At 34.4% G+C, this 13,956-nt stretch overlaps 1 protein-coding gene across 3 annotated transcripts in view; it reads left to right on the plus strand.

The window, feature by feature from the left end:
• The window catches only part of LOC150075196 (proclotting enzyme-like), a 101,753-nt gene that overhangs the window by 36,840 nt on the left and 50,957 nt on the right, over positions 1–13,956 (plus strand). For all 3 annotated transcript variants that reach the window (XM_090388233.1, XM_090388234.1, XM_090388235.1), the window contains exon 3: positions 6,670–6,987. In XM_090388233.1, coding sequence (XP_090244359.1) covers positions 6,670–6,987 — 318 coding nt within the window. The remainder of the gene's footprint in view (positions 1–6,669; positions 6,988–13,956) is intronic.

The raw sequence follows: 13,956 nt of genomic DNA on the forward strand, positions 1-13,956 counted from the left end.
CAAAAATATTGGGGGGAAAGATGCATCGGTATAATCAAGTACTTAAGATAAAATATTTTTGAATTATTCTTATTATAGGAATACGGATAGGAAGATATTCGATTAAAAAAACATCAATCTGACGTGAACATAATTTAAGTACTGTACACTGTATTGTACTAACTTAACCTAAACAAGAGGTGTATTTAGATACGTCCTGTGCAGCGTAGGTGTGACTAAGCGGCACAGCACAAGGATAGTCTGTAACTTGTCTCGACTTAGTGGGGAGGGAGCAACCAAGGCCATTCGTGATATATATCAAGGTGCCTTGTCTAGCCCAACCAGGACGGATAGGAAATACAGTATGGCGATTAAATGATTTTTCTCTGGATGAAAATACATTTTCTTAACGTCGAATACGTAAATTAACAAATTAATTTACGTATTCGAAGAAAATTTAGGAATGTAAATGTCACTGTAGATTTGGATTTAAAATTATTAGGGTACTGTTTTCTTTTCTTATCCTGCTAGGTATACAAATTTAAAACATCTTTTGTCTATGGGGAAGGATGACATAAACCGGACCGGAAAGAATAGACGACTGTAATAGCTCGATCTCCGAAAATACGCTGTTTATTATTTGCTTGGCGCGTTGCTCGTCAAAACATGTGGCTTTTCTAGCCAGTCTTATCTGAATTAACGGATAAGACAGGCACAATCTATTATACATTATCAAAACCATTTCTGAATGTTCGTTCGCGATATCGGGCGTTATTTTTATTAGATAAAAAGATCAGCTATCATTCGAAAAGTCTCAACAAGATTAAAGTATGAGATTAATCAGAATATTTCTTGTGTTGTAATATTTCTTAGAGAATATTTCTTAGTGATGCCATGTTGTGTATGATAAAAGCAGCTTCTGCACTAAGAGTTTTCTGTCCAAACGTAACCCATAGTAGGAGACCGGAATTACTTAACAAGTACAGGTCACTGTTGAAAAAAAGCTGTGAATTAGGGTTGAATTTGAAAGTGTCTGCAATTCTGCCCAGACATGATAGGAGGGAGTATATGATGAGAGCTTTGTCGATCAATTTGACCCTGGAGAGATTGTGCCAGGCTGAAGGGGTAGAATTTTTCTCAGCCTGGTCTGTGCTTGTTAATGGAAGAGACTGCTTCTACAGGGATGGGATACACGTAAATAGGAAGGGTGCAAGAATATTTGGTGATGCTAGCGAGGCAGTGTTAGGTGGGTTGGAAAACTGCTAGCTTGGGGGGGGATACACGTACTAATAGATTAACAGTAGCCGCTGGCAGAGGTAAAAGTGATTCTTGAACTATTTCTGTTGAAATGCAATTGAGCAGCAGCCTGGAAAGCAAGGCAATGGGGATTTCCAGGACTGCTGTGAGTCATAGTGAAAGAAGTAAATACATGGGCCGTGTTAGGATAACTAAGATACAGGTGCATGTATACTTGCATGTGCCGACCGGGCTAGCCGGGTGGGTAAAGCGCCTGCCTGGCAACCCAAAGGTCATGGGTTTGAATCCTGCCTCGTGCTTGGATTAAAGTACTGCAAAAACCTTGGGAGGTACATTATGGCCACAGAAGTCGATGCGCCAATAACTATCAAAGGAAAAAAAAAAAAAAAAAATTGCATTTACACAAATGCTAGGAGTATAGTTAATAAATTCGATGAGCTTGAAGTGCTAGTCAAGACATCAAAGGCAGATATTGTTGGGATATCAGAGATATGGTGTCACACAGATATAAGCAGTGCAGAACTGGAATTTGGGGAGTACAATGTGTACAGAAAGGATAGACAGGACAGAAAGGGAGGAGGCATTATGCTGTTAGTTAAGAAACACATAAAACATAAGGAAGTGGATCCAATTGATGTTGGTGGGCAGTTCAATGTTGAGTCTGGTGTGACATAAGCACTGGGAAAGGAAAAATGAGAGTAGGTGTGTGTGTGTGTATTACAGGCCAAATGAATCTGATAAGTATAATAAGCAGTTGTGCAGAGAAATAGTGGGCCAGTAAATCAGAGTGTCTTATAATGGGGGATTTTAATTTCCCAGAGATTGACTGGAATTTGTGGGTTGGTCACTCACACATTAGCAAGGCTTTTGTGGATTTATTGCATGATTGTTTTCTACAGCAGCATGTTTGGGAGGCAACTAGAGGGAGTAATACTCTTGATCTGATTATCAGTAGTGATTCTTCATGCATCAAGAACCTGCAGATAAAGGAACCACTAGGTGGCATTGATCAGTGTACTGAAGTGGGATTTACTCAAAAGAGGTAACTACCATCAGGGGTAAGGGGAAGGGTTTTTGCTTTCGTAATTGTGACTGCGGTAGTCTGAGACAGTATTTAAATTCTATACGATGGGACCAACTGATGATGTTATCAACAGCAAATTCAAAATGGGAAGCATTCAAAGAATTTATCTTGGAAGCTACTAGGCTTTACATACCAACAAAGAAATATTGTTCAAAGTTTAGGTCTAAATGGATGTCAGATGAACTAATTAGACATGTGACAGAGAAGAAAAATGCATGGGATACATATAAATTAACATGTGACACAGAAGCCTATGATAGATACAAACTGGTCTGTAACCAAGTTACAAAGAAGGTTAGGCAGGCGAAGGCAGATTACGAGAAATCTTTGGCAAAGGAAGCAAAGAAAAACACCAAAGAGTTCTTTACTTATGTAAACTCTAGAAGGAAGGGGATGAATTAGATTGGTCCACTTGATATCGATGGTTCTACTGTTGATGATCCTGCTCAGGTAGCTAACAGACTAAATGAAAGTTTTGCGTCTACATTCACACACGAGGAGTTATTCAGGGAGGGGAATGCCAGAGGTGTATTCAACTCTGGCAGTAAGCTAGATAATCTTGTAATAACTGAGAATAAAGTGGGGGAGAAATTGTTGAAGATAAACATAAGAAAGGCACCTCGGGTTGATGGAATCTATCCAGTTATATTAAAGATGGCAGCAAAGGAAATAAGCAAACCCTTAGCCGTAATTATGAGAGCTTCCCTGGACTCAGGGGAGGTACCCATGGACTGGAGATGTGCAAATGTGACTCCAATCCATGAAGGAGGATCAAAGGGAGACACAGGTAATTACAGACCTGTTAATTTAACTTCTGTTCTAGAGAAATTAATGGAGGCAATGGTTAAAGAAGCATTCCAGGATCATCTAGACAAGACTTCAGTTATAGCTCGGACACAACGTAGGTTTGTTAAGGGGAAGTCTTGTCTGACTAATTTGATTGGATACTATGATGTAGTCACAAAGGAACTGGATGCAAAGAATAACTTTGATATCATATATTTGGATCTTAGAAAGGCTTTTGATACTGTTTCACTTGGAAGACTGCTGCACAAATTGGAGTTGTGTGGCATTGGAGGTAAATTGCTGCTATGGATAAAGGGATGGTTGAGTGGGAGAAAACAGTGGTAATCAATGGACACTGCTCTTTGTGGACTAATTTTATTTTTGGAGTCCCTCAGGGTTCAGTGTTGGGTCCATTGTTGTTTTCTATATTTATAAATGATATTGATGATGGTATATCAGGCTTAATGTCCAAGTTTGTAGATGATATAAAGGAAGGTTGGCATGGTTGTTAAGGACACTAATGACAGTAAGCTGCTGCAACAGGATCTAGAAAAGTTGAGCAGATGGGCTGAGAGGTGGCAAATAAAGTTTAACATTGACAAATGTAAAGTACTACATATGGGAAGCATAATCCCAGAGTAACGTATCAACTCTGTGGTACCACACTGACAGTGGTAGAGAATGAAAATGACCTTGGGGTAATTTTGCAGGCAGATATGAAGTTTTTTGAGCAGTGCAGATGTTTTGCAGGAGTAGTTCATGGTGTCTTGTCAATGATATACAGGAATTTTTCTAGCAGGGATAAGGAGGTGATTATCCTCTTGTATAAGGCAATGGTTAGGCCACAACTTGAGTACTGTATACAGGTCTGGAGGCCTCATTTTAAGAAGGATGTAGAGCTGTTGGAATGAGTACAGAGAAGAGCAACAAGATTAGTGAACAGAACAAAGAGTTGCTCTTACGAAGAAAGGCTTAAGTTTTGCAAATTACAATGTCTGGAAACTAGGTACCTGCAAGGTGATCTGATTGAGGTGTATAAAGCCTTGAATGGTTTGAGCATGCTCAGTGCTGATGGGATTCCTTCTCTTGCTCAGAATAATAACCTGAGAGGGCATAAATTCAAATTGAGGAAAGACAGTTGTAGGATAGATGTGCGGAAGTTTGCCTTTAGCCAGCGGGTGTTTGATTGCCTGAACAAACTTCCATCTGTAGTAGAAGTTGATAGCTTAAATAGATTTAAGGCAGAGCTTGACAAACATTTGGAGTGAAGGGATGGGTGAAATAAGGGGTCTTTTTTTTTTTTTTTCTTTTTTTGGCTGATGCTATATAAGCTTGCTTTCTTGCATTATGTGCCCTTGCTTATGCTAATACTCAAGATATGACATAACTATTGGGATAATCACCTCCTTATTCCTGTTGTCAAAATTCTGGTACATCATTGACAAAATCCAAATGAGCTGTTCTCACAGTCTGTCTGCTGTTCTCAGAATTTAGTGGTCTTTTTATTTTCCATCATTAATTTGAGTGTTGTACTTGCAGTTTGTGTGCTATTCTGGAATTACTGTTTTTAACATTGACAAATACAAGGTACTGCATTTGTCTATGTTAACCTTCAGGTGCCACTTTTCAGTCCATTTCATAATTTTTCTTGCTCTTGTTGTTGTAGCATACTCTAATTAGTGTGATTAACTACCCAGCCAGCTTTCGCATCTGTAAACTTAGACATTAAGCTTGATATGCCTTCATCGATATCAATAAATATAGAAAGCAACAATGAGCCCAGCACTGAACTACATGGAACAATACTAATAACAGTAGTCTGGTTATAATGGGTAATGATCTTCTTAATCTGTCTTCTGTCAGTCAACTGTCACTTTTATACACAGCAGTAAATTGGCCCTAAATGCCACTGCCTCAATTTTCACAGCAGTTTTTATGTGGGACAATATGAAAAGCTTTTTTGAAATCTAAATATATGATGTTAAAATTATTTTATGCACCCAGTTCCTTTGTTACTACATCAAAGAATCCAGTAAGATTGGCCTGACAAGATCATTAAGAAATCGATTCTGTGACTGTACAATAACTGAATTTCTGTCTAGATGGTCCAGCATTACTTCTTTAATCAGTAACTCCATTATTTTACCTGGAACAGACATCAAGCTAACAGTCTGTAATTACTCATATCATTCTTCGATCCCCTTAGTGAATTGGGGATACATTTGCACATCTTCAGTCCATAGGGATGTCCCGTTAATGCATGGATACTCTCATAATTATAACTAAAAGTTTTCTTACCTTTCTTGCAGCCTCCTTTCACCTGTCAGCACTGGAGAAAAGGATTGTTCTTTCTTTAATTGCATAGGGTTACTTAGATTTTCCCCCATGCCTACATTCGAAAAATTAGGCTTGGTGTGAAAATCTAATTCACAAATATTTTCCTAATTATGCAGTAATTAATAAATGGCTGTGGTTTTCAGTGAAAAAAACAAAAAAATTTTCAAAAACAGCAATTCGGAGTTTTAGCTGTGTGACAGAGTAGATCTAGAGTACAATTTGCTGAAATAGTTGAATTACTTGTGTGCACCTGACTCAGGGTTAATATAATTGGATAGATCCCATCAACCCTAGGTGCCTTTTTTTTAATTTAGTTTAAGCAATTGCTCTTCCACTTTCCTCTGTGTTCATAAAATCATTTATCTACCTGTTAGGATTTGACACACTTCTGGAATATTCATCTCTAAAATATTAATTCCTCGTGTGAATGTAGATGCCAAATATTTATTCAGTTTATGAGCAACCTGAGCAGGATAATTTGCAGCTAAATCATTCATATCTAGCAGACCGATTTGATTCATCCCCTTCCTTCTAGTGTTAGCATAAGTAAAGAAGTCTTTGCTGCTTTTCTTTGTGTAATCTGCCTTAACTTGCATAATCTACTTTGACTTGATTGCAGACTAGACTAGTTTATAATGTTTGGTTTCTGTATTCCCTGATAATTTATATGCATTCTGTGCATTTTTCTTCTCTGCCACGAGTCTCCTAAGTTCATCTGACATCCATTTAGGCTCAAGCTTTGAATAGTATATTTTAGTTGGTATTAAAAAGCCTAGTTTACCCTCAAGGATAAATAATAATAGTGAAATATTACAGCTAATGTTTGACCACTATTGATAATAGATTCATTATTGCTGCAAAAATAGACATCTTCATGGCTAACTGCTGTTTAATAATTATTTAAGATTTTGGGTAATGAAAGTTCTTGTGGATTTATTTCTTCTTATTTTAATAGGTGTGGCTTGGCCTTGCTTGCCTTCTCTGGTAAACCCACCGTTCTGTAGTTCTTGAGTAATCAAGACCAGATAATGAAGTAACATGTTTCTTTAATAAGCACTTTCAAAGTAATTCCTGTATCTGAGATAAACCATACAATGGTTTACAAAATCTCTGATATGATATTAACATGAATATTTGTTGATATGAAGTAAATATGGTAATTATAATATACTTGTAATTTTTCCTTTTTCATGTAAAAGTGTTTAAGAGTGTTTAGTTTATTTCAGTAAAATTTGATACAAAAGACGACAGATGTACAACTCCAGATCAAAAAGCAGGTGACTGTGTTCCAGTTACAGATTGTAAAGAGCTATTGAATAAGAAAGATTATGATCTATTGCGGGAATCAAATTGTGGCTATGAAGGTGAAATTCCCTTTGTATGTTGCCCATCAATTTCTACAGAAATACCAACTCCATCACCTACAAAACTGCCTGCTATTCGTGTCTTTGTTTCGCCAGTTGTATCACCACCTCCATCACAACTACCACCATCTAGGTTACCTCCAACATCTGATCGTGTAAACTCTAACTTATTTCCTTCTGGTATGTATAAAAAAATATTTCACAAATATTTGATCATCACTTGAGTAGGAAAGAATACTGTGTACAATGTCTTTTTTTTTTTTGGCATTATTCATCTCATAATGATATCTTATAAATAAGGTGAACTTCATCTACCATATTTTCAGAAACTTATTTCTAAATTTTATTTTAAATGTGTAGATCAGTTTCTCAGAATTCTTCTGGAGAGACTGGTTATTACACTGCAAGCAATATTTCAAACATAAAACTCAGGTTTAGCATTTTGTCTTAATTTACATTATTTCTTATTTATTAAAAACAAAGCTAAATTTTAATCCTTGGTGTTAATTTATTTAATTCATTATTGATAGTGATGCATTTTCTCATAAAGGGTAAGCATATGTTAGCTACTGTGTGGGACACAATTTTTGTGACTGCATAGCTGCCAACTTGCCGAATTCACAATGAAGAATCCTACTTTTGGCTCGGTTTTCTCCTTCATCTTGCTATCATGGTGTGGTTGGTGCAGTAGAGTTTCTGTTTTTTAATGCTGTTTTTCTTTGTCATTTTCCTTTTTGAAAAAAGAATACTAAAATTTTGTAATTGCATTTTGGAATTAGAACTTTTAAAAAAATTCACAGAATTTTTTTAAACAAATATTTTATTTTCTTTAACAAATATGGCCATTGTAACCAAACACCCGAGAATAGTTTACTATGATTGTTCAGTTAGCCATTATTAAAAAAAAAAAAAAAAAAAAAAAAAAGGGAAAAAAGCAAATTTTATTTTGCAAGTTTTTTTTTCATTTTCAATGCAATGCATGCATTACAGACCAGCGATGATATCCTTTTTTAATTTAGAAAACAATAAAAATTAATTAAAGAACTTAAAGCTTATTAAACCTAATATCTAATAATACTGATTGTTAATAAACTTTTTGTTCTTTTTAGGATTTATTTAAAAAATTAATTATAGGTTTTAAACTTCTCCATTTTATATTTCCAACCTAAAAATATTATTAGTAATGACATATGAAGCTGCAAGTCAAGAAGGAGCCAAAACTTAAAAAAAAAATAATAAATAAAAAAACTTGTTAAAATTATCAAGAGGGGTGTTGTATTGCTCAACAAGTTTTTAACAGGAGACTTTTTTGTAAACGAATGCCTAAAGGAAGCACTTTGAAGCCTGGCCTTTTTTTTTTTTCTTTTTTTCTTTCATATTGAAAGGGGAAAAAAAAATGCCAGGCTTAAAAGTGGTGAAGGATTGGTTTAGTTTATTGTTGTGTGGTAATGCTGCTGGGGATTTTAAATTAAAATCCCCTTTTAGTTTGCCATTTAGAAAATCCAAGGGATTTTCTTAAAGCATTATTTGTAAGTCTAATAAAAAAAAAAACTTTGGTAACTAAGCCACTTTTCATTGATTGGTATGTTGAATTCTTCTTTCCACCACTGGAAAGATATTGTGGTTAGATATTGGAAAGATGCGAAAAATCTCGATTACAAAGCAATTCTAATCATGGATAATGTGCCAGGACATCCAAGCAAAGAGAGCTTAGAAGATGGGAATAATCATATAAAAATATTTTATATGATTATTGGAGAAAAGTTTTGAAGGATTGCATAAAGGAATCCCAAGAACTTGATGATTCGGTTAAGAATGTTAAAGCGCAAATTGTTGACAAAGAAGCAAGATTGGACAAAATTGACGATGATGATGTACAAAAGATGATCGATGACAGGGATGGCTTCTCTGGTGAAGAATTTATGGAAATGACAAAAGAACAAGAGCATGCAATTGAGGGAGAAGGTGATAAAGACCGTAGAGATGAACTATTAAAGTCACTGACTGCAAAAGGATTTGGTGAGTTTTTGCACAGTTTGAAAAAATGTGGGATTATTTCTGGGAGAATGACTCTGACATGAAATGAAATTCAAAGGTAAATGTTTAAAGAAAGGAATTAATCCCTACATGATTTTTGTACAAACAGAGAGAAAGAGCCAAAGTACAACTCAAAAGTGGACATTTTTCAGTCCAAAAATACGAAAACTTGACAGACCAGAGCCATCAGATTAATAAATTCATGATTTTAATTGATATTTAAGTTTAATTTTGATTTACAAGTACTTATTTACCACATTATTATAAACGTATTGTAGTAGGATATTTTATATGTATACAAATTTTTGAATATTAAATATTTTGACCGACATTTATGCATCTTTTCACTACTGTTTATTATTGATTAGGAAATATTCCGTGGCATGGATTGCAACAAAAAAATACATATGTTATGTTATTGGAACACAGCCCTCACTTAGCACTGTTTTTCCAGAACAAATTATCAGTGTTAAGTGGGGGCCACCTGCATTTACTTATATAGTGGGATAGTCACTTCCTTCTCCTTTGCTGGCAAATTCCCTTGTATCCTTGGTAAAACACCATGAGCTGTACTAGCAGTCTGTCTACACTGCTCAGAAAACTTCATGTCAGACTGTACAATTACCCCTAGATCTCTTTCATTGTCAACCACCTTAAGTTTAGTACCACCTAATTGCCATGTTACTATGGGATTACTGCTGCTCGTATGCAGTACTTTGCATTTATCAATATTAAACCTCAATTGCTACTTCTCAGCCCATTTCCTAAATTTTTTCTAGGTCTTGTTGCAGTAGCATGCCTTGACTTCTGGGATTAACCACCCAACCAATCTTTCTACCATCTGTGAACTTAGACAATAAACTTGATATTAATTTATCGTTAATAAACATTAAAAATTATAAGGGGCTCAGCACCAAACCCTGAGGGTTTTCACTAATAACATAAGAGCAGTGCTCATTTATAATCATCCTTGGCCTTCTGCCACTCAACCATCCTTTCATCCAAATAGCAACTTGCTGCTAATGCCATATTGCTTCAATTTGTACAGCAGTCTTTCATGTGGAAGAGTATCAAAAAGCTTTTCTGAAATCTAAGAATATGATATCAAAATTATTTTTTGCATTCAGTTCCTTTGTTACTCCATTACAGTAACTAATCAGATTGGTCAGACAGTATCCCACCCCAGACAAACCCATGCTGTGATTTTTGTATAACTCTATTCCTGTCAAGATGATCCTGCAATACTTATTAAACAACTGACTTCATTATTTTCCCTAGAGCAGAGTTCAAGCTTACAGATCTGTAATTGCCCACTTCATCCTTTGATCTCCCTTTGCAAATAGAAGAGAAATTTGCATATATCCAATCTACAGAGACCTCTCTTAAACCCAAAGATATTCTCCTAATTATGGCCAAAGGCCTGCTTGCCTTTCTTGCTCCTTCTTTTAATGTAATTGAATAGGACCGTCAGCCACAGGCGTTTTGTTTAAATTTAGCTTCAACAATTGCTCTTCCACTTTCTTCTCAGTTATCACAAAATCACTTAGCTTTCATTTATAACTTGGTATAGTTCTGGTTTACCAATTCCAAAAATATTTTTTGTGGGTGAATATGTTAATAAATATAATGAATATTAATAAATATATTCACCCACAAAATGGGAAATATTTGTTCAGTTTGTCTGAAATCTGAAGAGGATCATCGATGATATGTTGTTCATACCTTGCAGGCCAATGTGTGTGTGTGTGTGTGTAGTTTGTGCTTTCCTTCTAGTGTTAAAGTAAAATCTTTGCTACTTTTTTCTGTCAGAGATTTCTCTTCATGAAATTTTGTATTTGGGCCTTTTAAAAATGTCTTGCCTTTCAAAATTTCATTAAAATCAGACAAATAGAAATCCAGCAATTATTATTTTTTCTTTCCATACAATTTGTATGCTTTGTGTTATATTGTGTATACTGTGAATAGAAAGTAAACCAATACATAACTACAGCAACAAAAGAATTAGGGAGGGGGGAAAAGAAATCAAGGTAAAGGGTTTACAGAAGGGAAGCTCTCCTAAAATAATTTAGAAAGAATGCCAATTAATAAAAATAGTAAATACCATAAATTTACAAAAATGTCAATTAATGAATTAATTTACCAGTGTCCAGTTGATGGCACTAGATCTGAATTGTGTGAAACATCAATATAAATGGAGACAAAAACCAACAGGTTGAAACAAAAATAAATAAATAAATTAGACTGACCATTGTGCCCCATCTTGTCAGAGGACTACAAGGCCAACAATGATCAGGGAAGGACTGCATTTTGAATATTGACCAAATCAATGCTTTGCCAAAGTGATGCATACATTGATTACCCAGTCAACAATAGATTTGAATAATGGTGGCCCTTATCAGTGAAAAATCATACTATAACAGATCAGAGCACTTGCACATTGCAACCCGAAACCACTGATATAGGATGACAGTTAAATAAGAATACATTCAAAGAAAAGTAAATTATAGATGGTAGTATGAGTGGCACATGACTCTGTGTAACATAAAAATAATGAAGGAAAAAAGAAAAAATCAGTATAGCAGATATCAGTGACTGTAAAGCCACTGATGTATTTCAAGCATTTTGGACCTGGTGCCATCGAGGGGGTACTGTTAAACTTGAATTAATTGGCATTTTTTAAATTTACGGTATTTGCTATTTTTATTAACTGGCATTTTTTCTAAATTATTTTAGGAGCTCATTCCTTTTGCAATACCCTTTATCTTTATTTCCCTCCCTCCTTCTTTTGTTGCTGTAGCTATGTACTGGTTTGCTGCTTACTTGGCATACCATGCCAATTCTAATTATGTTTCTGTAACATGCGGTAGGTAATGTTTTCAGCCACTGATATTTGCTATACTGATTTTCTTTTCTTCATTATTTTTATGTTACATGGTTAGTAGTGCATCATGATGCTAATGCCATACATACTGCCACTTATAGTTTAATTGTCATTGGATGTATTCTTATTTAACTGTCATTGGATGTATTCTTATTTAACTGTCATTCTGTATCATTAGTTTGGTATTGCCATGTGAGTGCTCTGATTTGTTATAGTATGATTTTTCACTGCATAAGGGCCACCATTATTTTAATCTATAATGTTACTGGCGGGCTGATTAGTGTATGTGTCAGTTCAGTGATGCATTGGTTTGTTTAATGTTCAAACTTCAATGATTCTATGACCACTGTTGGGCTTGTGGTTCTCTGAGATGGGGCATAATGGTCAGTCTATTTTATTTGTTTTTGTTTCACCCTGTTGGTTATGCATTGTAATTGGTTTTTGTCTCTGTTTGTAGTGATATTTCATGCAATTCAGACCCGCTGCTACAAGGGAGTGTCGCTAAATTTGATTTAATTGGCATTCTTTCTAAATTATTTTATGAGTGCTTTTCCTCTGTAATAAATACCCTTGATTTATTTTTTCCCTCCTTGTTGTAGTTATGTACTGGTTTACTTTCTGTTTTCTACTTTCTTGGCTTGCCACACAACACTGACATTCTTATTTTATATTCTAATTATATATATAGAGATAAAAATAAATGAGAGAGAGAGACAAAAAAAAAAAAAAAGGAAGGGGTAAGAGATAAAGAGTAAAAGAAAAATGACAAAGGGATGATGCTGTACAACTCACAACCCTGGCATCTTTATCAGGTGTCAACCACTGGAATTGCAAGAAATAACAGCAAAAATGTGTTGTCATTTCTTGCAATTCCGGTAGAAAAGTAAATTATACCGTTTACTCTCTTATCTCTCTTATTTCTGTTTTTTAGACTGCATTAGCTTATTTTTCTTCCTTTATTCACTTTCTTCATATATATATATATATATATATATTGGTCGATTTTTATTAAATAAAAGTAATGGATTTGTAGGCAATTAGGTGTATATGGTTCAGGCTACCAAGTTAGCGAGTGTAGACTAACTTGGTAGCCTGAACCATATACACCTAATTGCCTACAAATCCATAACTTTTATTTAATAAAATCGACCAATATAACTTGATGCACGTATAATGTCTAATTGCCCAATGTACAATAGCATTAATGTCGCACAACAGACAAACTCCTAATAACGTAAACCTGAATAAATATTAATAGCATAAACTTCTATAAGAACACAATATATATAATATTTTTAATAAATATTATAATATTTTTATTATAGTAATATAGCATATATATATAAAGTAATAGAGTGAAGAAATATAGAGAAGAGTAGAGAAATTAAAGAAAATTATTGTATAAAACAACATAAAATATATAAAAATAAACAAGTATATTGTTGTGTAATGCACAACTCTGGTGTTATCAAGAGTCAACCACCAGAACTGCACGAAAAGACAACAATAGAGTCTCTGTTTCAAACACAAAGATCATGCCATGAAATAAAGAATGGTGAATTTAGAAAGAATTTAATAAAATTAATGATTTTGAAATTTATGAGATTAAGGCCAAAATGTGATAAATATGGGGGGGGGGGTGAACACATAATGCAGGCATGTAGTTCACAGTTGGCTCAACAGAGGAATAAAAGGAAAATTTACAAACAAAATAGCAAAAACTTGCCTAAGTGACTAAGCCAAAATGAAACCAAAACTTGAGATGTAATGGAAATATCCAGAACATAAAAGACTAATACAATAGAGGCCTCAGGTGGTAAAAAAAAAAAAAATGAAAGTTAGAGGTTAAATTCATGATAAAAACAATCCAGAAAAAGAGAAAAAGAAGTACATAATTACAAAGTAGCAAGAAAAGTGGTAAATCTTTGCAAAGGAGAAAAAAAAAAAAATAATTTCGATATGGTTAACTTTACACATTGGTTATCTAATACTTCAAAAAAGTGTTCATTTCAATATCATTATTTTTCAGTGCCTCAATTTCCACTATTTGTAGTGATTCCAATATTGCTATTACTGTACTAACATTAGAAAATTCTATCTTAAACTTATTGACAATTTATTTCCCTTGACTTCTGTAGTATCACTTTCATAAGGCCCTTAATATTATCAATTTAAAAAAAATTAAAAATAAATACAAAAATAATTTGTATTTATCAAATTCTTAACCAACT

This window comes from Mastigoproctus giganteus, chromosome 14 (genome assembly GCF_048544385.1).
Source record: "Mastigoproctus giganteus isolate SK-2022 chromosome 14, ASM4854438v1, whole genome shotgun sequence".
NCBI classification, from domain to species: domain Eukaryota; kingdom Metazoa; phylum Arthropoda; class Arachnida; order Uropygi; family Thelyphonidae; genus Mastigoproctus; species Mastigoproctus giganteus.